The sequence below is a fragment of the Gobio gobio genome (assembly GCF_949357685.1).
Source record: "Gobio gobio genome assembly, chromosome: 12".
NCBI classification, from domain to species: Eukaryota; Metazoa; Chordata; class Actinopteri; order Cypriniformes; family Gobionidae; genus Gobio; species Gobio gobio.
The window spans coordinates 3,985,731-4,013,230 of NC_137105.1; the positions used below are offsets into that span (position 1 = coordinate 3,985,731).

The 27,500-nt window shown below is 37.3% G+C and overlaps 2 protein-coding genes across 2 annotated transcripts in view; both read right to left on the reverse strand.

Moving 5' to 3' along the window:
* Positions 1–21,329, reverse strand: part of LOC307135635 (TATA box-binding protein-associated factor RNA polymerase I subunit A-like) — a gene marked incomplete at its 3' end in the record, with an annotated part of 26,333 nt that extends 5,004 nt beyond the window's left edge. The window contains exons 1-10 of the mRNA XM_079832208.1: positions 21,091–21,329; positions 19,199–19,365; positions 15,243–15,356; positions 11,894–12,092; positions 10,251–10,366; positions 8,727–8,885; positions 8,579–8,645; positions 8,294–8,417; positions 7,509–7,663; positions 7,001–7,324 (exon numbers count right to left, since the gene is read on the reverse strand). Coding sequence (XP_079688334.1) covers positions 7,001–7,324; positions 7,509–7,663; positions 8,294–8,417; positions 8,579–8,645; positions 8,727–8,885; positions 10,251–10,366; positions 11,894–12,092; positions 15,243–15,356; positions 19,199–19,365; positions 21,091–21,202 — 1,537 coding nt within the window. The 5' untranslated portion in view covers positions 21,203–21,329. The remainder of the gene's footprint in view (positions 1–7,000; positions 7,325–7,508; positions 7,664–8,293; positions 8,418–8,578; positions 8,646–8,726; positions 8,886–10,250; positions 10,367–11,893; positions 12,093–15,242; positions 15,357–19,198; positions 19,366–21,090) is intronic.
* A 3,083-nt stretch (positions 21,330–24,412) lies between these two features.
* The window catches only part of LOC307135465 (TATA box-binding protein-associated factor RNA polymerase I subunit A-like), a 21,306-nt gene continuing 18,218 nt past the window's right edge, over positions 24,413–27,500 (reverse strand). Inside the window, exons 9-10 of the mRNA XM_079831944.1 lie at positions 25,238–25,392; positions 24,413–25,053 (exon numbers count right to left, since the gene is read on the reverse strand). Of these exons, the coding sequence (XP_079688070.1) occupies positions 24,653–25,053; positions 25,238–25,392 (556 nt within the window). The 3' untranslated portion in view covers positions 24,413–24,652. The remainder of the gene's footprint in view (positions 25,054–25,237; positions 25,393–27,500) is intronic.

Sequence of the window (27,500 nt, forward strand, 5' to 3'; positions counted from 1 at the left end):
ATATCAATGTTGTAGTGTTAACACATTAAAGTCAAAAATAGTCATTAAATATAAAAGAATACAAACAGAAACAGAATATATAGAGATCATTGTGTGTAACTTTTCATATTTGAAAACATCAGTACATTACATAACACCATCCAAATGTTATGAAACATTGATTCATAGTTTCATGTATTCAATAAGGCTAAAAGGCTTGTTAATGTCAGTTATGATGTGTCTAACACTGATAATGAAGAGAGTTTGTGTCTGTGATTCATGTGTTGAGCAGAGTCCCGTTTAAAGCCCATGACTGCGCTTCAGTTCACACACACAGGCCTTGTTCTCTCATAAGGGCATCTCATACTCCCAAATGTTATAACGTGTCTTCATGGGCTAAATGATTCATCTGTGACTAATGAGATATAATGTTATCTTTATAGTCATGATCTTGCGAGCAGGGCTTTGTGTTGAAGGCAGGCCAGTGTCTCATTTAAACATTTCAACTCTGCACTCATCTTTGCAGTAGAAAGTATTATAGTTATATATTAGAACTAACTTTATACACTCGCCTAAAGAAGCTGATCTTGTTTTATTGCCCCAGTACAAGCATAAAATTATATTTAGATGCGTGTATGTCAGTGGAAAAACTGACGTCATGCGGTGTGATATTTAGAGCCCTGAAGAGGAAACGAGCCACCACTTCCTCTTGTGCAGAGGTGTTTTGCTCAGTCTGTATTTCAATTGGCATGGTTAAAAAGCAGTAATACTGATGAATTCATTACAGCATATTACTGCAATGCCCCCCCCCCCCCAATCTTCCAATTTACACAACATACTTATCTTACACATATTACATTGGACTGCTGAGATATAGGGGCAATAATTCAAATTAACAACAAAATGTTGTGCTGGAATACATATTTAAGTAATCTGTGTTTTAGACACAATATGCTCATTATCTACTACTATTAATTAAGATAACTTGGAGCAATAATAAGATATAGAACAGGGCTCGACATTAAGCCGGTTCACACGCAAGTAAATCTGTCATCCACTTGTCCGAGTAAAACATTTGCTTGTCCGGATTTTTTTTGTAAATATAATCTATTCTGAAGCAATATTCTCACCAGTGTTTAATCAGCTTTGACATATTTAAATATGCATATTTGTCATATTTGTACCTTTTTATAAAGGGCATTTTTCCATAATCTTATTAAATATAGGATATGCTTCAGCTTTTCTTTTATATTCTTAAATTTGAAATTAAATTAGAATAAGACACTATAGACTGTTACCAATAAAATTATTTCATTTACACTGAAAAATTACAATTGCATTAAATAATGTTATGAGATTATTTTAAATATTTTTGAATAAATAAGAAATGTTGGAAAGATGAAACTAAACCACCAGTAGGTGGCAGCATGTGACCGTCTTAATGAGCGAGTCATTGAGTCGATTCAGTGAAACGGATGATTCATTTAAGAATGAGGCGGTCGTTTGCGAATAGGTCATTGAATCTTTGATTCAACCGATTCATTAAAACGCTGAATCATTCACTAACACACACACACACACACACACACACACACACACACACACACTGATGCTGTGAGATGCGTTACGGTTCTGCTGTGATATTTGTTGGAACTATTTTCGCTGCTGAAATAGAACAAAAACAGTCCATATTGCTTCTAAAATGTAAGTGACTTAATGTTAATTAATTGTTTATAGAACTGGCGTATGAAATCAGTGTCTTGTTCAGTCGTGATGGTATTCAGGAAAACAACACTCTTGTTAGTGTAATGTTGCTTAACTGTATCATATGTTATAAATATAAAAACTGCACAATTTTAACTGTGTATGTTAACTGAGTTTCTGTGTGTGAGCAGCGCTCATTTGTTTTCGATTTTCTCCTCGAGAGGCTGCGCGAGCCTCAACAGCTCAACCTTATTAACGTCAGTTCGTTTTTTTATTATCCACTATCGATCGCCATTTACACTGAATGCAGAATCATTCTTGCACTTTGGTGATTCCCTAGTTATTTTTTGTTTTGACGTTTTAACCAGGATACTTGTCCGTCGGGCAAGTAAAATTGTTTTTCACTTGCCCCTTCAAAAAATCTACTTGTCCCGGACAAGAGTTATTGTCGAGCCCTGCATAACAAGGGGACAGTGATACTGTTATTACATTGACACAGCGGCTTCTAATCACAGCGCTCGTAAATTGCTGAATTAAAGCTGCACTATGTAACTTTTCCGTCCGCTAGAGGTCGCCTGTTCAAAACAAAGGCGTAGTTTGATGACGGCACGTTTGAGCGCAGAATCTTGGGACATGTGGTCTTCAGCTCACAGCCGGTGGGAAAGAGTCGGGACAGGATTCGGGCAGAAATCATGTTGATGTGATTATTAACATTACTGTAGTGAAGCAGAGCAGGAGCGAGTGTTGTGGAGCTGCAAAATAGCAATTTCTCACGATTTACAAATAGTTGGAAACATTTGGGATATTGTAAGTACTCAACTGAACAAAATATATAACACTGGTTTTTGGATATTTTACTGAATTTGTTTTATATAGTGCACCTTTAAACCTAGGATTTCAAAGAGGGTATGATTTAAAAATATATTGTATACATTGTTTGTATACTAGGGTAGGCATGAACAAGGTTCTACTACACTATCAAGTCATTCCCTGAATATTGAATTAATTTCTAATCATTTTAAATAACCCATGAGTCCCCTTTAACCTCAAAAGCAAAATTTGAAGGGGGTGTCAGATTTTGTCAAAAAAATAAATAATAATAATTATTGTCACTAATGGTCACTAAAATGTTTTAAGCTCACCATGTATACAGAATTCAAAACATTTATTCACAAATATTAGGGATGCACCGATTGTTTGGCAACCGAAGTGAAAAGACCGATTAAAATTTACCGCACAATGAGGTTTTTGATGACGCGATCAAATAAAGCAACCAGAGCGTGTGAGAGAGGCAGTATAAACAAGGCTTTAGGATGGCTTTAGAAAGATGCTGAAATTGCCGTTTGCAGACACTGTCTAAGCACCCTCAAATGCAAGCAGGAGTTGATACTGTAATAATATATTGGCAAATGCTCCAGTGCATATTTGTGTCTGTAGAACGTCAAATGTATCCGTTTACAACATAGTTGTACACAATGGCCAATACGGTTTAAGTTAGTCAGAGTCCACTCACTGCTCAAACCGCCAGAGTTTTTATTCAGTGCTGAGTTATACAAAACCTCTGTTGAACAAACAAACAAAATTTGATTATGATACCTGTATACATAATAGGCCAAAGATAAGATAAGATGGCCAAATAAAAATATTTTTATTTTACTTTTTTTTTGTTTTGTTATATTGTGCTTTGTTTGTATAATGTCTGCTGGAATGCTAAAAATGTTCAGTGTTAAATAAATATTTTTAAATTGTAGTTTTGTAAAAAAAAATAATAAAAAAAATCGGTATTGGGCAACAATCAGGAGATGGGGACCCCCCCGAATATTGACGGGTATTTCGCACACTGCTTATGAATCATATGGGAGAAAGTGCAACGCTCAATAGAGACAAAGCGTATTTAGGCCACGCCCACACCGGGGGGGGGGGAAACAATCCAACGCTCTCCATTGACTTTGCGTTGCGTGAGGCTGCCTCATTGTCATTTCTGACTTATAACAAAAAACAGAACAATGTCTAAAAGCTGATATGTGACAAGGTGTACAGCAAACAAGCTAAACAACACAGAAATAAGTTTTTATAAGCTGTCGACCCAAAAAAACGAGCCTTTAAGAAGATAAAAGTGGATACAGGCAATACGAAGTGACGCTTCAGCTGAAGAATGGGTCAATTTTGGGATCCTGACTCTCAGTATGCCTCAATATGTCAATGTGTGCAGTAAACATTTTGTCACTGTTAAGTCAAATATCCAAATGTCCGTTTTATATATTATATTTACTGTCGCTGATTATGTTCCCCTCTAGTCGTCGTAGTTCTGTACACCTTGTCACATATCAGCTTTTATACATGGTTCAGTTTTTTGTTATAAGTCCGAAATGACAAAAAGGCCGCTTCACACAATGCAAAGTCAATGGAGACGGTTTGATTGTTTTCCCCCCCGGTGGGCGTGGTCTTCAAATTATGACGCGTGTCGCTCTGTCTCAAAAAACTGAACAATGTATAAAAGCTGATATGTGACAAAGTGTACTGCAAACAAGCTAAACAAAACCCAGAAGCAAAAACCCAGACGTTTTTATAAGCTGTTGACCCAAAAAACGAGCGTTTAAGGACAAAAAAGTGGATTCAGGCCATTAGACAGAGCACGACGGGTCATATTACACTGAGAACTACGGCGACTAGAGGGGAACGTAATCAGAGACAGAAAATATAATATATAAAACGGACATTTGGATATTTGACTTAACAGTGACAACATTTTACTGCACACAAAGACATATTGAGGCATACTGAGTGTCAGGATCCCAAAATTGACCCATTCTTCCTGCTGAAGCGTCACTTCGTATTGCCTGTGTCCACTTTTATCTTCTTAAACGCTCGTTTTTTTGGGTCGACAGCTTATAAAAACTTATTTCTGTGTTGTTTAGCTTGTTTGCTGTACACCTTGTCACATATCAGCTTTTAGACATTGTTCTGTTTTTTGTTATAAGTCCGAAATGACAATGAGGCGGCCTCACGCAATGCAAAGTCAATGGAGAGCGTTGGATTGTTTTCCCCCCCGGTGTGGGCGTGGCCTAAATACGCTCTGTCTCTATAGGGCGAATAAGCCCCGCCTTCTAAATGAAAGAGCCAATCGTTGATTAGCAAAGTCATCGCGTCCCTGAAGCTGCAGTTAGAAGCCCCGGTTGCTATAGAAACAGGCAGTGTTCTGAGAGGCGCGCTTAGGAATGCACATGCGCATTAGCTTTGTCCAGGCTGAAAAATGCAGATTTGAGCGTTTAGAAACAAAATTTAAGAGACAGATGCTGTCAGATTTCATTTGTGATTCCAAATATTAAATTTAACCGTCAGCTTGGCTAACAGTTTTGGACCATTTGATGTTTCTCATTCAAAGGGATAGAAGACGTTTCTAAGATGGCCGCCGAGTGACTCGTCTTTAAAGGGAATTAGCCTGCATCTGTTCAATGCCTCTATTAACAATGAAGCTGTGAGTTTAATTACCTAAAAACCAGCGATGTTACCCCCTTGTTGTTGAGAAATATAATGTAGAGATTCAGTAGCGAAGCTATTTTATCAATAAGTCGCAGGGCAGTGTTGAAATGAGCGAAACTACTTGTGCATGGTTTTATTGCATATCTTCAAGCCAATCAGAATTATTGAGTATTCAGACAGACCATGGTTTATATATTTTTTTATGGTACAAAATGATTAAATTACATGGATTCAACAGGTCATTCTTAAATCTAAATTATGCAAAACGCTACTGATGGACCTGCAAGAATGATTTGAAACGCACCTGGATCTGAAGGAGGATGAAGTCTCTGAGCTCTTCACTGAGAATCAACAGGAATGAGACATTAAGTTTTTCAGCATCATTCACTTGCATGAGTTCGTCAGCTTGAGCAAAGCGTCCATCAACCTCTTGCTCAGCTCAAGTGTTCAGACGGACATGATGAGCAACACACAAACCTACTGTCACTGATCTCAAACACAAACCATGGAATTATTACATCCGTCTGAGCTCTAAATCTATTTATACGACAGGTTTGAAGAGTCGACTGAGTGAAAACAACTTCAGTTCATACAGCAGAAATTAGAAATCAATCATTTCATCTGATTTTAGAGAAGTTCGGTCAGGTCCACTTGAGTCAAAAACACCATGGACAAACTTTTATTCAATATTTTATTGGCATATTTAGATTTTTTTTACATTTGGCGATATGGCTCTGTTCTAAATTCCCCATCCTTTTCATATCTCCATGAGAAGCCAAGACAGGGAACAGCAGCAGATTCTGGGGACAAACTCCCATTTTTTAAACTGGGAGGGCGGTGAAATCCCCCATTGAGAACGGAGTATGCATCAATGACAACAGAATGACATTGATGGAGTTAAACACAGTTTAATGTGGAGCTGGGGAGGAGGTAGGTTGCAAAGCAGCCAAATTGAACTGAAGCTATGCTTAAGTAAGGTGCCCTGATTGAAAGTTACCAATTGAGTGCATAGGAATCGGATCAGCTGATATGAGCGGGGTTGGAATTTTTCAATCAGCTGATAGCAGAGCTTGACTATGTGGCCTGCCTGAACTAATGCAGAATGCTTGATTTACTCCAAACATTAGACCTAAACAATCCCTGTTGAAGAAGATCATACAAGGAATAAAATACCAAAGATGAAGAACAATTAAAAATCAAAAACTACACAGTAGAAATGTTAGATTTACTGTTAAAAAAAGAAAACATGATTGAGATACAAAGTTTATATTTGGTTTAAATCATAAATGATATCACCTTGTTAATATATTCAAACTTGAAATATCAAACGTAGTAGAATAAGAGAATTCATATTTTAATTTATATATTATATATAAACATATCTTAAACATTTATAAATTTAGTCAGGCAATACAGCTAACCTAAAATTTTATTTTTGATACAATTAAAACCATTTTTTCCATTTTAAAAATTTATATTTAAAAAATGTATAATATTTCGCATATATATATATATATATATATATATATATATATATATATACACACACACACACTTTTCTGACAAAATGTACATCATTACATATGCAACAGGCTTCAGAAACGCAGCATTTGCGCTCCCTGCTGGTCACAATCAAGACTGACAGTTTGTTCACTGCATTTCCATTATTTTAATTCAAAGTGAAGCTCAACATGAGCAGATTCTCAGTATATAAAGAGTCTTGTGTCATACAATAGACAAGTCAAATGTTGTCTCGTACACGTCAACAAAAATCTCAATTTATTATAAATTGTTTAGACTTTAGTCTTCTTCGTCTTTTTCTTCTCCATCTTACTCTTCTTAATCTTTGTCTTCAACATATTTTTCTTCGTCTCCATCCTTTTCTTCTCCTTCTCCATCCTTTTCTTTTTTCCCTTCTCCATCTTTTTCTTCTCCATCCTTTTCTTTTTTCCCTTCTCCATCTTTTTCTTCTCCATCCTTTTCTTCTCCTTCTCCATCGCCATCTTTTTGTTTTTCTCCTCCTCCTCCCTCTTTTTCTCCTCCTCCTCCCTCTTTTTCCTCTCCTTCATCCTTTTCTTCTTCTCCTTGACTGTGTCTTCCTTTGGTTTACTTCCAGACTTTCTCTCCACTTTCAAAGCGTATCTGATGTAACGTGCACCTGTGAACAGAAAACAAAATGCACAGGAACATTAAATGTGTGACGGTCAAAAGACCAAAGCGGTTTTAATCATTTGAACACGCATTCCAGACTCCACACACAAACTGAGACCCAAAGGTTTCTGTTCTGCTTCTCCTGAGGACACGTTCACATTTTACCTGGAAAAAGAGAATCATGTACTTACTGTATATATGCATTACCCTCAGAACGTCTCTCTTGACCTTCATTATGCTGGGGTTCTCAGCCATGTCTTTCCTGCCGATATAGCTTCTGTAGTGTAAGGAGAACCACAGCGAATACCTGGCGTCCCATTCCACCTTTACAGTCTCCAGACACTTTCTAAAGGAGAACAAACCAACATATATATATATATTAGGGCTGTCAAAAGATTAATCGCATCCAAAATAAAAGTTTGTGTTTACATAATATAAGTGTGTACACTGTTAATTATTATTCATATATAAATACACACACAAGCATGTATATATTTAAGAAATAAATATTTTTATTTATAAAACATTTATATATATTATAGATTATATAAATGTATATACATGCAAATATTTCTTAAATATATACATGCTTGTGTGTGTATTTATATATAAATAATAATTAACAGTGTACACACTTATATTATGTAAACACAAACTTTTCTTTTGGATGCGATTCATCTTTTGACAGCCCTAGACTTGCCATTTACAAAAAATGTTGCTTAAAATGAATGCCACTATGATTTCTTTGTTTTATACTTTAATTTTTTCATTCCAGTTCTGTTCTGAATACCATTGAATGTAAATTAACTAAAATACACACGTTTATAATGTTTGTAAATATTTTAGTATGCATTATTTCTGAATGTAATATATATATATATTTCTTTTTTTACACTTATACACCATTTCAACAATGCAATGTTGACCCAGTGCGACTTATTTTCCAGAATATTACCATATATTAATCGCATCTTACTTCTTTTTGAGTATCTTCATAATATTCAGAAGATTGGACCAAGCCCTTATGTCACATTTCCAACTGGAAAACTCCAGAAGGTCCATTGAAATGGTGAGAGCTTCTTCTAGATCGCTCATGAGTTCTGGCGAAAAAACAAGCAGAAACTGATTTAAATCAAAGACTTTTACTTTATACATTTCAGTTGCTGGTGGCTGATGAATATAACAAATAAACCCAACAGACCCTTATAACCGCACAGAAACATGCTAAAGACCAATCAGAGAAGTCAGTTTTCACACGTACTGGTGCACAGCAGGAGAGAGCAGAGCTCCAGCATCAGTTCATGACTCGGGACTAAAGTGCGCAGAATCTGAGCGACAGAAACCAGAATAAATCAATCATTTTAATCAGAAACTTTATGCACGTTCTGATTGGCTGAACCATTCCACACCCTTAATGAGCCGATGAGTCTGGCTTGTGGGGCATTGTGTCTCTTGAGGAACTGGTACAAGTACACATGAGCGTTGGGATTGGATGGGAATTCCTTGTTGTAAGCGTAATTCTCCAGAATCTGCAGAGCGCCTTCTTCATCATCGTAAAACTCCAGCATCTGCAGTGGACGACACACAGACAGCATGAGAAACTGCAAAGTCCACTTTAAAGGGGTTAGTTTAAAATTACAGTTCATTCACCCTCATGTCATTCCACACCTGTGTGAGTTACGGTCTTACTTTGTTTACAAGTTTGGGGTCAGAATGTCTTTTTTACAGAATACTTTTATTCAGCAAGGACGCATTGATCACGACTGACAGCAAAGACATTCATAATGTTACAAAAAAATTATATTAGAATGATTTCTGAATCATGTGACACTGAAGACTGGAGTGATGATGCTGAAATTACATTTTAAAAAATATATTCACATAGATGAGTTTTTTTTGTATTAATATTTCACTGTTTTTACAGTAGTTTTAATCAAATAAATGCAGCCTTGGTGAGCAAAAGACACTTTTTCAAAAACATGAACAAATCCGAAACGCTGCAAACGGAAGCAAATAACAAAATCAAAATAAACCACATGACTCGTGGGTTTATATATTCCAAGTCTTCTAATATAATATAATTAATATAATATAATTTAATATAATATAATATAATATAATATAATATAATATAATATAATATAATATAATATAATATAATATAATATAATATAATATAATATAATATAATATAATAGCTTTGTGTAACAAACAGACTGAAATGTAAGCGGTTATGCGCTCGCAAAATCGTGTGTACATTCAATTAAAATACGACTTATTTCAGTCGGTTTCTCACACAAATACATAATCTGACCTCAGAAGACTTGAAATACACATATATTTGGTGGATTTTGACCTTTTTAGAGCGGTTTGATTGTGTGAACAAATCTGCTTGTGTTTTGATCATCACAAGTGTGAGTAGATGACGACAGAATTGTCATTTTGGTGTAAACGAGCCATTTAAACAAAGACAATCGTCAAATTCACCCTTCGCCGCAAGTTTGATTGACAGGCGATCTGACCAATCACAATCGCCGAATCTGCCGTTTTGTCCGACAAAGTCAGGAGAGTTAGTAGATTAACGTTGGTGGACTTGAACTTGGAAAAACGGTGTGTACTGAGTCTGACGTCTTTCCGCAGTTGAAACGACATTTCTTTTTAGTGTTCATTCATGTTAATTTGATGCTTATCAATGAACTAGAAGAGATGATGGGTTCATGAGCAGCTTTAACTGAGGCGCTACAGCGATCATCACACATTAAAGAGCCACAAAACACTATTTATTAACGCTTAAAAAAAAAAAAAAGACAATTTCAAAGTTGAGACTTTGTTTCATATCAAAAGTAACTCGCTCTGTCCTGTCATAGCAACAGTAACTAAAGGGGGCGGGTCTTTGCGAACGGTCAATTGCACAAGGTCAGATGGTGTCTCACATTAATGTAGCTCAACACAAAAGGGTCCCAGACTCCAGGCTGAGTGAGGATATCCTTCAGGGTCACAGAAGCTTGTCTGAAGTAGCTGTGCATCTCATGGTTACTGCTCACCTCATCTGACACCAGAAACATGGACAAGAGCGCATTCAATTGATCAAAAGTGACATTAAAGACATTTGTAAAGTTACAATGAATGCTGTTCAAAACACAAAGTCCCTCCATCGGGAGTTATTCTCTATACCAGTGTCACTGTTTCCGAACTCCATGAAACACCTCCACTGTAGTCTTAATTTTCTACTGGGAACAAATACGACAATCTGGGGTAGATCCTGCCTAGTTTAGGGTGGAATCAATACACAGCAGAGCTGCTTCTGCCTAGGGAAAGATACTAGCCTGACGTCGTCATACTCAATTCTAGTCAGAATATGAGTCTGATACTGCTCTGTTGGGCTGTGATTATGGGGCGTGTTTCAACCGAACCAGGAAAGACCTCAATTGGATAGACCCACAACCAATCAGAGCAACGGAGCGACGCATAACGTTAGTTGTCAAATGTCAACAGAACTCAACTGCACACAGTGTTGCCAAGTCCGCGGGTTCAAGCGACCCCAATTATGTGATATACAAACCCAGGAATGCGAATTTTAGCAAAGTAACACATATTTTACCCCCCAAATGCCATTTTTTCCCCCGGAGAACCCCCCCGGAAAAGCTATTGGGCTTGTTTTTGGCTAGGTTTGAGTAGCAATTGGGAGGGTTTTGTTGTAAAAACTTGGCAACCCTGTCTGCCGCACGCTGGAATAAGTAACATTAGTAGAAAAAGATGTGTAAACGTTCTTAGTCGGTGTTGTAAATAAAGAATTTAAGGATACACGGAGTACTTACCAACACGATCATCATTTCTGTTTTAACACTCATCATGAGCGTTTTAACACTCGATGGCACCGTTGTCAAATGTCGACGAGGTCGAACTGGAAGCCATGTTAATCTTGGACTAAATCGGCCACCGTAGGAGTTAAAACGAAATCGGAATTGAGAGGAACAGAAACTAATATTCACTGGATGGTCATATACCTTTTCACCACTAGATGGGGGAAAATATCACACAGTGTAGCTTTAAGAAAAGAAAAAAGATTATGTGCAAAAATAAAATAAAAGTGTCATTAAAGCACTTAACATTTTATAAATGGGCTACACGTGCTATTGGCGGGTTTCACACGATGACGATAGAGAAGCGACGGAAAGCAGCTTTTTGTTTACATTCAACATGGCGGCCACCGAAGCGCAGTGTTAATGCGGTTTTAAAAGATTTCAAAGGTTTCTTTGATAACGGAACAGAAACTTGCCCTGGAACAATTCCTACAAAAGAAGGATGTGTTTGCCTTACTACCGACCGCTCAGCCGGATCGTAGGTCTGATTGGTGGAAGGACTATCCAATTGCGTAGTCATTTGAACTATGCCTGTTGATCACGCCTCTTATGCAGTAGAAAATACAGAGCAGACTCCAAAGAATAATAAGCTTGGTCTGGTGATAGCGAGACAACACGTGCCCTGAGAGAGAGAACATTGGGTTTCATCGTTTAAGAGAGATGCAAGAAGGAAGACCCATTTTTATTATCAGTTCATTGTTCCACATTCCTACCGTTTTCAGCTACAGAGGACTTCTTCTCACACCAGAGCAAGTAATCTAGGAAACCGCTGTAGGCATGGATGATTTTCTTGGTGTCGCCCTGAGCAATGGAGAAGTTGCTATATTTCCAGCTCTCTCCGACGGACAGCTGCCGCTTGGCTTCTTCCATCTCCCCGTTCAGCATGAGATGAAAGCAATGCTCCAAACAGATCTACAACAATCACATGACATACTGATAAAAACACACGCCTTGGATGCAGTGTAAGGGTGGGTTGCACCAACAAGGATTAATCTTAAATCTAGATTAAATCAAGGTTTATCTAATAATTCTGTTGCACCAAACTTTAAACCTTGTTTAAACCCGGCGTTCTTATTTTGCTTCCGATGTATTAAATATACAGGCAATTAGTTTATGAAACCTTGATCAAAATTAAAATACACTTCACTTTTCATCATCAACATATAAAAATTAAAACAATAATAAAATAGGCTAATATTTAAACATAACTATGAATCTAAATAGGCTATACGTTTTGCATGTAGCCTACTCCACTCCAAACGCTTAAAAAATGTATTTTGTTTATTAAACAAAAAGGTTTTAATTTCAAATTTAATTTCTAAATTCAGTTCATTTTCCAGCAAACGAAATTCCGAGCCAAAATAACAAAGTGGTAAAAAAAAACTGCAACATTGAAAAATATTAAAGAATTTGCGGGTGCTTTCGTCGGCATGGAGTGGGGTCAGACATGATTTCTATTGAGTGTTGTTTTGCAGAAATCATTTCTTTAAAGTGAATTTCGTTTTCTATAAATTGTATTTTAATTTTGATCAAGGTTTCATAAATGAATGGCCTGTATATTTAATACATAAGAAGCAAAATAAGAACGGGATTGACGTGCGTAACGAACCCACTGGCCTGTTTCCGCCGCCTTTGAGTAAGGCTGAAAACGTCTTTCTTTTTAATACATTTCTAGAATATATGTAGCTATTACATTACTGTAGGCCTATTATAGAGTTATGATATTTGTGCACCGGTTATGCCACTGATGCTAACATGAGCGGTCCATGGCACCTGTTACCCGTAACGAAGTGGTAAAACTTTGAGTTACCATCATGCAATTTCAAACATTTCGCTCGTCTCTGTATGTGGCAGCAATGCGTCACAATAACCTGGCGTAAAAGTTGATCATTCTTTACAGATGGCACGGTATGTTTGGAAAGAAGACGAGTTCTTTATTAAACTCATTAAAAAAAAACAATAGAATATAAAATGCCACAATTTATCAAGACCTTGAAGCAGATAAGAGAGAGAAACACATCGTATGTGCCGCTCAAGTATAAGGAGCTTTCCTTGCCATCAGTGCTTGAATAACACACGCGTCTCCTTCCAGTAAAAATAATGCCGTGCGGTGGCTGGGATATACATAAACCTAAAAACATACGTGGCATAATTTTTGGAATGACTCATCACGTGAGGAGAAAAAATGTTTTAGTCGCATAACATCAGTTAATTAGCCTGCCGTGGCCATACTCAATTCTAGTCAGAATATGAGTCTGGTACCGCTCCATTGAGCTTTGATTATGGGGCGTGTTTCAACCGAGCCAGGAAAGACCTCAATTGGATAGACCCACAACCAATCAGAGCAACGGAGCGACGCGTAACGTTAGTTGTCAAATGTCAACAGAACTCAACTGCACTGTGTTGCCAAGTCCGTGTTTTTCTCCATGTCCGCGGGTTGAAGCGACCCCAATTATGTGATTATATAAACCCAGGAATGCGAATTTTAGCAGGCAACCTTGCCAAAATAACATATTTTGCCAACCAAACGCCATTTTTTTCCGGAGAACCCCCCGGAAATTTATTGTTTTGGGCTATAGTTTTGAATAGCAATTGTGCGCAACATTGCAAAAACACTTGGCAACCCTGTCTGCACGCACGCTGGATTAAGTAACGTTACAAGAAAAAGATGAGTGTAAACGATCTTTGCCAGTAATAAAATAATTTAAGGATACACAGAGTACTTACCAACACGATCATCGTTTCTGAGAGAACTAGTGAAGGTGAATGCATATACGAACAAGTTCTCCGTTTAGGATTAGAACAAATTCAACCCAAGAGCCTTCGATGACGTGGATGATTACGCTACTGTTGATCATCTGTCCATCATCGTCTAAAGCCCGCCCTGACAATTTCATTGGTCCGAACAGTTTCTGTTCGGGCATAATTACTCCTCTATGGAGCGAGTCCAGACTGAATTGCCCGAGCAAAAAATTGTGGGCGGGGCTAAATTCGGCTGGCATCCAGGCTATCAGTTAATGGAAACGCTGTCATTTTGCTATATTTTTTTTATCGACTATTAGGAAATATGGCAAAAGTTTTGCAAAAATCTGTAAAGGGAAAAAAAAAGCTTTCTGACCGGTGGAAAAATGTGTTAAATGAATGTATTACGATTTGTAGATCGTGCTTTTGCTTTAATACACACCTTCCGCAATCTATTTTTCAAGTACTTTTAAAAAGTGGTGGGGACAATATCGAGCCTGGCAAAAAGTGGTGGGGACATGTCCCACCCGTAAATTACGCCTATGAGCAAGTCACATTAGTAACAGTCGTGTGCTCAGTCTATTCTCTGCTATATGCATCAACCTAAAACGTACACTTCTCACAATGTTGAAGTAGCCTATTAAAATCATCCAGATATTGCGTACCCTTGTGATATGCATATTGGGATTTTTACATTTGCGATATTTCGATATATTGCACAGCCCTAATTTAAACCATCATTTTGATTCTGGATTTAATTTATATTTAAAATAGATTAACTTTAATCCTGTTACTCCATAACTTTAAACTCAGATTTAAATCTCAATTATGGATTAATTTTAAAGTTACATGTGAGGAGGTTTAAATAAAGTAAAGTGCACCTACAATTAAACTATGCGGATGATTGAACAGAGATAGAAACAGTGGGTGTGTCGTCAGGTCTCAGAGAGGTGTTTATTACTAATAAAAATGAAAAATAAAGCGAATTGAGCCGTTAGTGTGTGAAGGCCGTGAGTTTAAGCCTGCTATCGAGTCTGTTTCTGGTGGTCAATGGTGTTCAATGAACAAGGAAATTGAATATTAGTATTGTTGCTGTCAATGGCGAATCCATCATGGCGGCGAAAATTAATCATAAATGGAGGTTGTAATCGCAGGTTAAATTCTAATCCCCGATTTGTTAATCTGGGTTTAAAATTAAGTGGTGCAACACAACTCAATTTAAAATAAAGCCTAGATCAGCTCTAAACTGAGTTTAATTTAATCCTTGTTGGTGTAACCCACCCTAAATGTTGTAAAAGGGAGGTTTGGGCTTCTGCATACCATCGAGAAGGTTTTGATTCCATTGTTTTTCAGCTGTTCATATACAGCGTTGAAATCTTCAGCGCTGGCGTTAGGGAGATGACGCAGAATTTCTGTGCCTAATCTCCACGTGATCTGATGGACACAAATATGCAGTCAGCAGTGAAACACTTCATCCGTACAGTAGCAAACACACACAACCAATAGGAGGATCCAACAGGAAAATACAATTTATGTCAGGCAGAAGCAAGGTTATTTTCATAAACGAAAACTGAAAGTAAGACTAAAATATTTCGTAAACTTAAATAAAAAAGAAATGTTTTAAATTAAACGAAACCAACAACACTTCTTGAAAACGAACTGAAATAATTTTTTTTTAATTTAACTCTGTAAATACTGATAAATCTAAGGCCCTGTCCACACGAACACGGGTTTTTTCAAAGCCGCAGTTTTTTTTTATGCGGTTTGGTTGTTCGTCCACAAGCAAACGCAGTATCCGGTTACTGAAACCAGACTTTTTTGAAAACTCCGGCCAGGGTGAAGCTTTTTAGAAACTACGGTTACAGCGTTGTCGTGTAGATGGTGAAACCGGAGATTTCGGCTTGTTAAGTCGAAGTGTGCGCCGTTCTCTCCTTTGTTTGACGTCAGATTGTGCGCCGTTCGTTTTTTTGTTTACATGAGTGGAGTCTACGCAATGGCGGACGTAGCTTTTAATAACTCTGCTAATAGCGCTTATCACATGTATACAGATACATGCGCAGTTATCTCATTGTATTGCAGAACAGAGGCGCCAGAATGCAATAATACAACATAGTAAGGCAAGTGTGTGAAGCTTCAGTCCACTTCAGTCCAAAGTAAACTTGTAGAAGGGTTTCACTGAGCCCATGGCATCCCTCAGTGCATCGGTGCCGTGGATGGACCCATGTGGAAATCAGGCAGCCAATCATAACGCAAAACCGCGCTTTCATGTGGACGGAGATTTTTTTAAACCATGCTTGTGTGGACGCGATTGTTTTTTAAAACGGATTATAAAAATACCCGTGTACGTGTGGACTAGGCCTAAGATGGCACCTTCAACACAGTCGAGCAGCACTGAAAGATAAGGCAAATGAAAGATGAAAGATAAGGCAAAAAGCGCAATGGTGCATACAACACACAATCAGCTCAGAGCGGATTACAAACACCATCCATTGCACCTAGTATAAAACTGCATGTTGAACCAAGACAATAAACACAATAGTAGGGCGTTAATGAGGATCTGTGAACCCTCATAAACCTGCTCTCTTAAAGGGTTAGTTCACCCAAAAATGAAAATTCTGTCATTAATTACTTACCCTCATGTCGTTGGACACCCGTAAGACCTCCGTTCATCTTCAGAACAGAAATGAAGATATTTTAGTGTAAATCTGATGGCTCTGAAAGGCCTCCATTGGCACTTTACACTCTCAAGACCCTTAAAAGGCACTAAAGACGTCGTTACAAAGTCCATCTCACTACAGTGGTTCTACAATAACTTTATGGAGTGACGAGAATAGTTTGTGCGCAAAAAAAACCTAAATAACGACTTACATAGTGATGACGATTTCAAAACAAGGCATCATGAAGCTTCGAAGCGTTATGAATCACTGAGTCGATTCACTGAGTCGATTCAGCGGTTTGAATCGCCAAATTTCAGCAGTTTGACACGCGATCTGAATCATGATTCGACTCACTGATTCATAACGCTTCGAAGCTTCATGATGCCGTGTTTTGAAATCGTCATCACTATATAAGTCGTTATTTAGGGTTTTTTTTGCGCACAAAAACTATTCTCGTCGCTTCATAAAGTTATTGTAGAACCACTGTAGTGAGATGGACTTTGTAACGACATCTTTAGTGCCATTTATGGGTCTTGAGAGTATAAAGTGTGTCAACGGAGGCCTTTCAGAGCCATCAGATTTCAACGAAAATATCTTCATTTCTGTTCTGAAGATGAACGGAGGTCTGACGGGTGTCGAACGACATGAGGGTGAGTAATTAATGACAGAATTTTCATTTTTGGGTGAACCAACCCTTTAAGCAGCACCGGGATCAACAAGGCTATTTCCCCATCAACTTCAACTTGAAGAGCGAACCTCAATGGTGAACTACAGGTGGCTTCTCAAAGAGCAATTGGTGCCCGTCACTGGCTATATAGCGGCTAAGCCCGTCCACTGTCAGATCGCTCAAACACCATTGGCTATTGCGAGTGCAATAGTGTGATTCAGGCTTCAGGAATTTCAGAGAAAGGAGTTTCCAAGCGCAAGCCATTACACAATGATGAGAGACTGACTCGAAAGGGGACAGTTGAAAAGCAGCGCAAGACAAAAACCTGTAAAGACCTACTACTGTATGTTTGAGATTGAATGTTTGCATGATGGTGACAGGCTGAAAAGTGTTATTCATATTATTATCCATGTGGAGACATTTCTCCACAACGTAGCGAATCCCAGGACCACACACACACACACCACTGTTTAATCACACTGGATTCAATGTCTGTCTGTCTGCCACTAATTTCAAACCATCAACAATCTGGCTGCGTCCTAACTCAAAGGCTGCACCTTCGAAGGCCTGAAGAATTGTGAGATATAAAGTCAGAATTATTATTCATATTATTATCCATGTGGAGACATTTGGAGAATCCCAGGAACACACACACACACACACACGCACACGCACACGCACACGCACACACACGCACACGCACACACACGCACACGCACACACACGCACACACACGCACGCACGCACACGCACACGCACACACGCACACACACGCACGCGCACGCACGCAGTCTGTCTATCTATCTGACACTAATTTCAAACCATCAAATCTGGCTGCGTCCCAATTCAAAGGCTGCACCTTCGAAGGCCTGAAGGTCGGACTGAGTGTTGTTAAAGGGACGATCTAGCAGTCGCCTAGCAAATGTGACAGCTGCCATTGAGGAGTTACAGTAACGTTTGTACTACTACTAGACATTTACTAGAGGTTATATTAAACTGTCTGGAAAAAAACAGGGTTCATGAACAGTCTAAATATGTTCACCACAGTCCATTTCTGTCTAAAACAAATAGTAAAAACTACATATAAAAATCGCATCTTATTAAGATACAAGTCAACATCTGAACCGCTTTAAAGTTTATTTTTTACATTTGTATCATTAGATATTTATGGAAGCCCATTTCCGCCACTAAATAAAAAACTTAAGAGTAATTGCGATTTTTTATCTCAGAATTCTGACTTTATAACTCGCAATTGCGTGATATAAAGCCACAATTCTGAGATATAAAGCCACAATTCTGAGATATAAAGTCAGAATTCTGAGATATAAATTCGCAATTGCATGATATAAAGCCACAATTCTGAGATATAAAGTCAGAATTCTGAGATATAGACACAATTCTGAGATATAAACTCGCAATTACTCTTCTTATTTTTTTATTTAGTGGTGGAAACGGGCTTCCATAGATATTCGAGTAAGCTGAAACCTAATACTTACATTTAAAAGTGTAATTCAGCAATTTCTCTCAAAAAAAATCCTGTCATCACTGGCGTGCAATGAATTCTGGGCCGCGAATGATCCATCTGTTGTATCCTTTATTTCACTGGAAACTAAAGACACATTTGGAGGAGCCTTCGAATTGGGACAGCCTTTGTCTCGCCACGGTGACGCAATCAGCCTTCGAATTACGCAGCCTCTGAATTGGGACGATTCACAATAGTTAGCGGGTAAACTTAATTTAAAACATGACAAGTTGAATAAATAATTTGTAGGTTATTAGGAATTGATTATATCTGCTTGTTGCTTAAAAGCAACATTATGTGACCGGCTATGGATGCAATGGACAGTGTCACAATAGAGATGATACACGTTAAGTTTCTTCAATGCAAGAAAAGTGAATCAAACATAATTCGTAACAAGTCTCTTAGCACAGAGTTTATAAGGCTGTTGTACCTCAGAAGCCGTTGTATTCACTGTATAGCCATTAATGGCCTCCAGTGTCTGGATGTAGGAGTTGTAATAAAACGCAGCCTCCTGCCATTTATGAAGCAGCATCGCATCTCTGATCCGCTTTAGACACCTTCTGTTCGACTTCAGGAAGCTGGTAGTTGTGCGCACACCTGAACATGAAAACATTAGTGGTATGGCAAGCCGTTTTAGCTTAAATTGTTCCTAGCGCAATGGGCGTCACTAGGCCCTTTTTAGGGGGCCTTAAATTCTGTCCAACCCCCCTAAACAATGTGTGATTAACCTTTCAAACATATGAAACTGGCGGGAGGCTTCGGCTTCGTCCCGTTTTTTTTAATCTGCGTTAATCAGCGTTTACTTCAATCAGCTGTGGCGAAGAATAGAGCGCACGTTAGAACCAGAGGTGTGTGTGTTGATCTGAGCCTCATTGGTCTCTGTCAATGCCAAAATATTTGAGAAAACCAATCAAATCAGAGTAGGCGGGCTTTATGTTCACAGAAGCTGCTGAGGCGGAGCACAAATTTTAGCCACGCGACTCGACATCAAGTGCGAGAAATGTAGCTAAACTAAACATTTCATATTTGACAGCTGCTGAAATGTTAAACAAATGACAAAAATATTCAGCCAAATTAATAAACTTTTGTCTAATTTCAACATTTTGATTTGAAATAAGTAATTTCAACAAAGCCGTTTTCTTCATATTAGGCATAAGATTAATAGTAATGAATGTGTGCATATTGTAATAATTCCATTTGCAGCTCTCAGTAAATAAAAAAGTTCCGCTTTTTTCAGCTTGTATTGGGCATACGATTAATAATGAATGTGAACATATTGTGAAATAATTTAATAAATTTAGTTACCTAGCTTTCCTGTTAGCCTTCGAAAATGATTCATAAAACATAAATATCAGTTAAACATATGTTTACTTTCTTCACTGACAAAAATGGAAAAACTTTATCAGTTATATCTGCTCACTGACATTGTTTTCAAGCTGTTGTTATCTAATTTTTTGGCGTTCAGAACATTTTAAAATGCACAAATGTAGATCATAGAAATCTAAATGTTCTCGAGGGGCCATGCCCCGAAACGAAATAATAAACAGCAAATATCCTAATATGCATACTAATAAGCTACTAGTTAATAGTGAGAATTGGACCCTAGACTAAAGTCTTACCAATTTTTTTTTTCATACCTGAGCCCCCCTAAAATGAAAATCCTAGAATCGCCCCTGCCTAGCGCTTCTCGTTGTAATTGTATTTTTCCTAGTAAGAATTCAATTAGAGATCTCTACAATTCATTAACAAAGATTAGAGAGCTCTCTAATTCAATTAAAGAGCTCTGCAATAATACATATCTTTAAAGTGTTTTTTTTTAAACTAGTAACAGTTCAATTAGAGAGCTCTGCAATTGCATTTTACTAGTAATAATTGAACCAGAGAGCTCTCTAATTGTAATAGTCGCTAGTAAAAATTTAAGTAGAGTTCTCTAACTGGAATTCTTACTAGTAAGAACTGAATTAGATAGCTCTGTAATTGAATTCAATTCAATTGTACAGCTCCGTAATTAAAAATGAATGGAAGTCAATGGAACTGATTAAAAATTAATTTGTAGAGCTCTCTAGTTCTACTCATAAGAATTGAATCAGAAAGCGCTCTAAATGTAATGGTTGCTAGTAAAATTTAATTAGAGAGAGATCTCAAATCATAATCGTTAGTAAGAATTGAATTGTAGAGATCTCTAATTGAATTCTTACTAGTAAAAATGCAATTACGACCAATGGAACAATTTAAGATAAAACGGCTTGCCATATTAGTAGGATTGAGTTGTTTTGAACACATAAACAACAAGTAAATATGATGAGAACACCAGAACATCACCTTTGTCGTCCGTATTAAAGTGGAGGTTAACGGGCGTTTTAATCCGTTCCCGATTTGTCCTTTCATCCTCTGGAAAAGCAGCAATACTGAGTTCAGCCTCTATATCATCCATAACTCACTGCTTTACGGAGACTTGCTTTCCTCTTGAGAGTATGAAGACTGTGCGAATAAAATAGCCTACATCATACTTCTTTATACACGTTTTATGATCGCTGAACAAAACCGTTCCATCCTCGTCCAAACAAGCGTGACCGGCTGACAGCACCACCTGCCGCACGGGCGAACAACAAAAGACAACGCGCAGGTTGATCAAACGATTAGTCGCTCTTTCGAGAAGTGCAAGATTTGGTAAGTCAAATCAAAAGTCGTCTTTAATGGAGCTTATTATTTGTACCTTGTCTGAGTAAGAAATATATCCATAAGATCCATCCAGCACATTGGTTCCCAGAACATTAGTTTTGGGTTTCCATTCTGAGAACGTTCCCATTTGTAACGTTTGTTATTGGTTAGCCAGAATAACATTACGGAAATATAACTTCTTTTTTTTAGGTTTGCAGAACGTTCCCTTCCCTAATGTGTTCCTTTTCATATTTTACAAATTATCCCGCATCCTATAGGCTAGGCGGCAAGGAAGACAAATCTCTTGAAAATATCTCAAATATCCGAGCACATAAACCGTCATTAAATAAGATTTTAATATGTAAGATTTCGTAATTTATCACTGTACCACAGTAAAATGACTCCAACACAATACGCGTTTTAAAAATGATTAACATTAAAAACGAGCCTACATTAAAAAATAAATTACATTTATGTGTCTAACTAGAATAACGTTAACTAGTTTCTTACTAATTTACTGGATTAGCCAGACGCGCTTCTCTCTTTTGGTCAGTAACGTTAAAACTTCTCGGTTACTTCATGTTCAAGACGTGACAAATCTCTCTGAAATCACACTATTTACCCTGGTATATATATTAACAATTATTCAATAAACTAATGTTAGTTAACTAAACGAAATGACCGTTCATTTTTAAATTAAGCGAGCGCGCGGTTTTCGGTGGAAGAGATCGCGCGTGCAGTGAAGAAAGTAAATCACGGATCTGTTCCTTTTCACTTTCCAGTGTTCGTCTTATTCATTCATCTAACTGTTACTATTTTATGTTCTACTGAATCATTTTAACATGTGCGAGTAGGCTACGTGAAGATGTGTATATGGTTATATGCACGTGTTATATTCAGTCACATTTTTTTGCACTACTTGGAATGATTACTACATTATTCTGCATCCTGGTTGAATGTTTACTGCATTACATTGGATTTGTATTCGTACTTTGTTCAATGACAATACATTGAATTGATTCTAATAAACATATCTTAAACTTTAGTCTGGTAATGTACTGTTCTGTTCACCTCATTTATAAATATTTATATTTGTTTTTTAACTTATTAAATTAACTTATATTTAATTTTTGCTAAAAAATTAACACCAAGTTATACAAATTATAAATGTTTACATTCATTTTCAGTATTCAAGGTAATATAAAACAACTTTTATTCAGGAAATGTAGTGCAGTAAAAAGTATGACATTATAAATTATGCTTTGGAATGTAATGAAAAAGAGTTTTCCAAAGAAAAACACTGATAAAATATATACTTGAAACATGTACTGGAGTAGAAAGTAAAAATACTTAAGTACTGTCCGCCTCTGCATTTTTCATGAGCTGAACTCAAAGACTTTTTCTATGTACACAAAAGGTCTATTTCTCTCAAATATTGTTCACAAATCTGTCTAAATCTGTGTTAGTGAGCACTTCTCCTCCGCCGAGATGATCTGGTGTGACCAACATCTGCCTCACGCAGTGCAACTCATCTCCTTCAGATAGAGTCGAGCAGGTTGTTGATAGTGGCCTATGGAGTGTTGGTCCACTCCTCTTCAATGGCTGTGCGAAGTTTTTTTATTTGAACCATGCCAACATATAGATTTCGAGTCTATTCAAAAGAATGTTGTGGTCGATAGCATCGAATGCGGCGCTAAGATCCAGTAACACTAATAGAGTTACAACCACGGTCGGATGATAAGAGCAAATCCTCTGTGAGAGCAGTCTCAGTACTATAACACGCAGATCGAAATCCTCGCAGATGCCATTTCTTATAAAACACAAGCCAGGTTTCCATCCAAAGATTTTTTTTGCGAAAAAAGGTTTACTGCATCAAATGTTTACCGATATAGCTGATGCCAATTAATAATCTTTTTTGCAAATGTCGACAATCTTTTTCCGTTTAACTTATAAATTCAATATTGATACTAGGGCTGTCAAAAGATTAATCGCATCCAAAATAAAAGTTTGTTTACATAATATATCTGTGTGTACTCTGTTAATTATTATTTATATATAAAAACACACACAAGCATGTATATTTAAGAAAAAAATATTATTTTTTATATATAAAACATTTATATATATATATTATAGATTATATAAATGTATATACATGCAAATATTTCTTAAATATATACATGAATGTGTGTGTATTTATATATAAATAATAATTAACAGAGTACACACACACATATATTATGTAAACACAAACTTTTATTTTGGATGCGATTAATCTTTTGACAGCCCTAATTGATACTTAAAATGTTGCGAAAAAAAACACTTTTTGACGTGAAAAAGGGCTTTAACGCAAATAAATATATTTGCCAGAATTAGCCTATAGCTTCCACGTTTGTGGCGTTGCTCCCGTTAAATTACTATTGGTAAGAATAAGGATGCGTCCGAAATCGCGTACTATGTGAGTAGGTACTACATTTGAATTTGAACGAACTTCGCGACCGTTAAAAAAGTAAGACTGAATGTAGTATGAATGTAATCCGGACGTACTACATCCGCCATGTTGTCATGATCATGTGACCTAACAGCGTCAGTTGCGTCCCATCACCTCCATTCATAAATCGTCTCCCGTTGCCTGATGGGATAGTAAAGTGTCCATTGTATCCGCACTTCAGAATCTCGACGAAAGTAGTAGGTCATCCGGGTACTTTTCGCCGACTGTTTTTCGAATACTATGAATTGGGACATACTACTCTGTTGGCGTACTGTTTTTCGCACACTATATAGTAGAGAAGTAGTCGATTTCGGACGCAGTGATTTCGATGTTGGACCAGCGTACACCTGAGAAGGGCGGTGAGAGTGTATAGATGCTAAAGACCAGGGGTTGTACTTCGGGAGGGGAATTACCTCGAGGTACTGTCATGTATAATTGTATTATATTATAATGACAAATGGAAGTTGTTTGTGCAGCCCGTGGTGAAGAAGTCAGATAAATAGGTTGTATTCATATTCATATTAGATTTTACACAACATGACATTCCACGCCAGGCTTTGGTTCTGGAAAACAACAGGCATTTCCATTATTTTAATTCAAAGTGAAGCTCAACATGAGCAGATTCTCAGTATATTAAAAAAAAAAGAGTCTTGTGTTTTGTGACACTGTCTGGTGCAAATCTAAAACAATCTCAATTTTAAATGTTTTTTTTATAAAATGTGCTAAAACTTCTTAGTCTTCTTCTATATCTTCATCATCAATCATTTTCTTCTTCGCCCTCTTCATCTTTTTCTTCTCCATCTCCATCTTTTTCTCCATCTTTTTTTTCTTCTTCTCCCTCTTCATCATTTTCTCCTCCTTCTCCATCTTTTTCTTCTCCTTCTCCATCCTTTTCTTCTCCTTCTCCATCCTTTTCTTCTCCTTCTCCATCCTTTTCTTCTCCTTCTCCATCCTTTTCTTCTCCTTCTCCATCGCCATCTTTTTCCTTTTCTTCTCCTCCTCCCTCTTTTTCTCCTCCTCCTCCCTCTTTTTCCTCTCCTTCATCCTTTTCTTCTTCTCCTTGACTGTGTCTTCCTTTGGTTTACTTCCAGACTTTCTCTCCACTTTCAAAGCGTATCTGATGTAACGTGCACCTGTGAACAGAAAACAAAATGCACAGGAACATTAAATGTGTGACGGTCAAAAGACCAAAGCGGTTTTAATCATTTGAACACGCATTCCAGACTCCACACACAAACTGAGACCCAAAGGTTTCTGTTCTGCTTCTCCTGAGGACACGTTCACATTTTACCTGGAAAAAGAGAATCATGTACTTACTGTATATATGCATTACCCTCAGAACGTCTCTCTTGACCTTCATTATGCTGGGGTTCTCAGCCATGTCTTTCCTGCCGATATAGCTTCTGTAGTGTAAGGAGAACCACAGCGAATACCTGGCGTCCCATTCCACCTTTACAGTCTCCAGACACTTTCTAAAGGAGAACAAACCAACATCAGAAGAAACATTAAAGGGGTCAGTCATATGCTGCTTTTTGACATGTTCAACGTTCATTAGTGATGCGGTAATCACTCCCTATATCAGTGTCAGTGTTTCCGAACTCCCTGAAACGCCTCCATTGTAGTCTTGAGTTTCTACGGGGAACGAACACCTCAATATTCCTCATTTAAATAATTAATACGCAGAATAAAAGGGCGGGGCCTGGTTGAGTTAGTAGTGTGTTGAAACTGGCGGTTATGGTAAGGGGCGGGACATTTCCCACACACGCTTGAAGCACTTGACCAATCACAACCAGAGGTGGATAGTAACTAAGGACATTTACTTGAGTATTGTACTTAAGTACACTTTTTGAGTATCTGTACTTTACTGACGTATAATTTTTTTAGGGAAACTTTTACTTTAACTTCACTACATTTGGAAGACAAATATCGTACTTTTCACTCCACTACATTTCTATCAAGGTCCTCGAAGTCGAAAGTCGTTTCTGTGGCAGCTTTGCAAGTCAGTGGATGATTTTTTTCTTCTTTAAAGTTTTTTTTTTTTTTTGCGAAATGTAAATGTCTGGGAGAAAGAGAAGCATAGACATATGGTTGAATCTGAAAAAGCATGATGAAAGAGCTCAGTTCAGTCTGTTTTTTTGTGCCTCTGAGATGCCAGAGCACGAGCACTGAATAGAGCTTTCTTTTGTGTGTTTTTTTCGCACTTAAACAGACCAATACACACAAAATGTCAATTTTCATTTTGGAAAGTATTCACGTAAACAAAGTTGATTATGTCTTGAGTGAACGTAAACAGTTGGGGGAATATCGGATGTGTATCAGTGTGTAGGATTTGTGCATTCGGCCTTAAAGTGACAGCAGCTTTGTAAAAAGCTTTCTAACTTTTAAGTATTTAAATTAGTTCAAGGTGGTCGTATGGAGCATCAATGACTGGCTTAACCCACCATGGCATAGCGTGCATTTATACAACAATAATAAAATAATGCATTGACATAAAAAAGGAAATGTACTTTTGATACTTAAGTACTTTTAAAAGCAAGTACTTCTGTACTTTTACTTAAGTAAAAATAGTTTTTAACAACTTACACTTGTAACAGAGTAATATTTGACCAGAAGTACTTTTACTTTCACTCGAGTAATGGAGTTGTGTACTTTGTCCACCTCTGATCACAACACACTGCTCCAGCCGACCAATAAGAGCACAGCTTCCACCAGACCGCCTTCCGTATTCAACTTACGGAAAAGTGTAACGCCTCTCGCAGTTCAAAATGCTTACGCTACATCTGACGACATTGCACACCAGTTGCGTTTTTTTTTCCCTCGATCGGGCGGAAGCTAGACATTTAACTTTATAAAGTTTTAAATATGGATATTTTTCTTACAAAAACACGCCACTTCGCTTCAGAAGGCCTTTATTAACCCCTTGGAGCCATGTGGAGCAGTTTTATGATGGATAGATGCACTTTTATGGACTTCAAAAATGAAACAACAATTCACTGTCATTATAAAGGTTAGAAGAGCCAGGACATTTTTAATATAACTTTGATAGTATTCGTCTGAAAGAAGAATGTCATATATACACCTAGGCTGACTTGAGGGAGAGTAAATCATGGGATAATTTGCATTTTTGGGTGAACTATCCCTTTAAGTTTCCAGCATTAAGCAATTGTGTGGCGAGGGGGGGTGTGGTTTAGCGAGGTCTGTGACAGGAGAGAGTCAGAGGACAAGCGGTTATACGACAAATAAACCTGAGTTTGTGTCCCAGTAAGCCGACCCCTTGTCTTCATCCTTACCTTATACGAACGTTGTTACAAATGGATTATTCCGATATGGCCCAAAAAAACGATACATGTCAAATCTTTATTTCTTTAAAAAAAAAGTAAAAGTTGTAGATACCACATCATTAATTGTGGTTTTAAACTTTGTGTACTTTTTATTGTCAGAACATGACAAACACTTCACGTTTTTTCTAATTCTTTGTACTACAATTGTTTTCCTTGACAAAAGAAATATCTTAATAGAAAAAAAAATATTTCTTAGTTTCTGCATGTGCTAAGTAACGGCTGATATTGTTTCTAGTCAT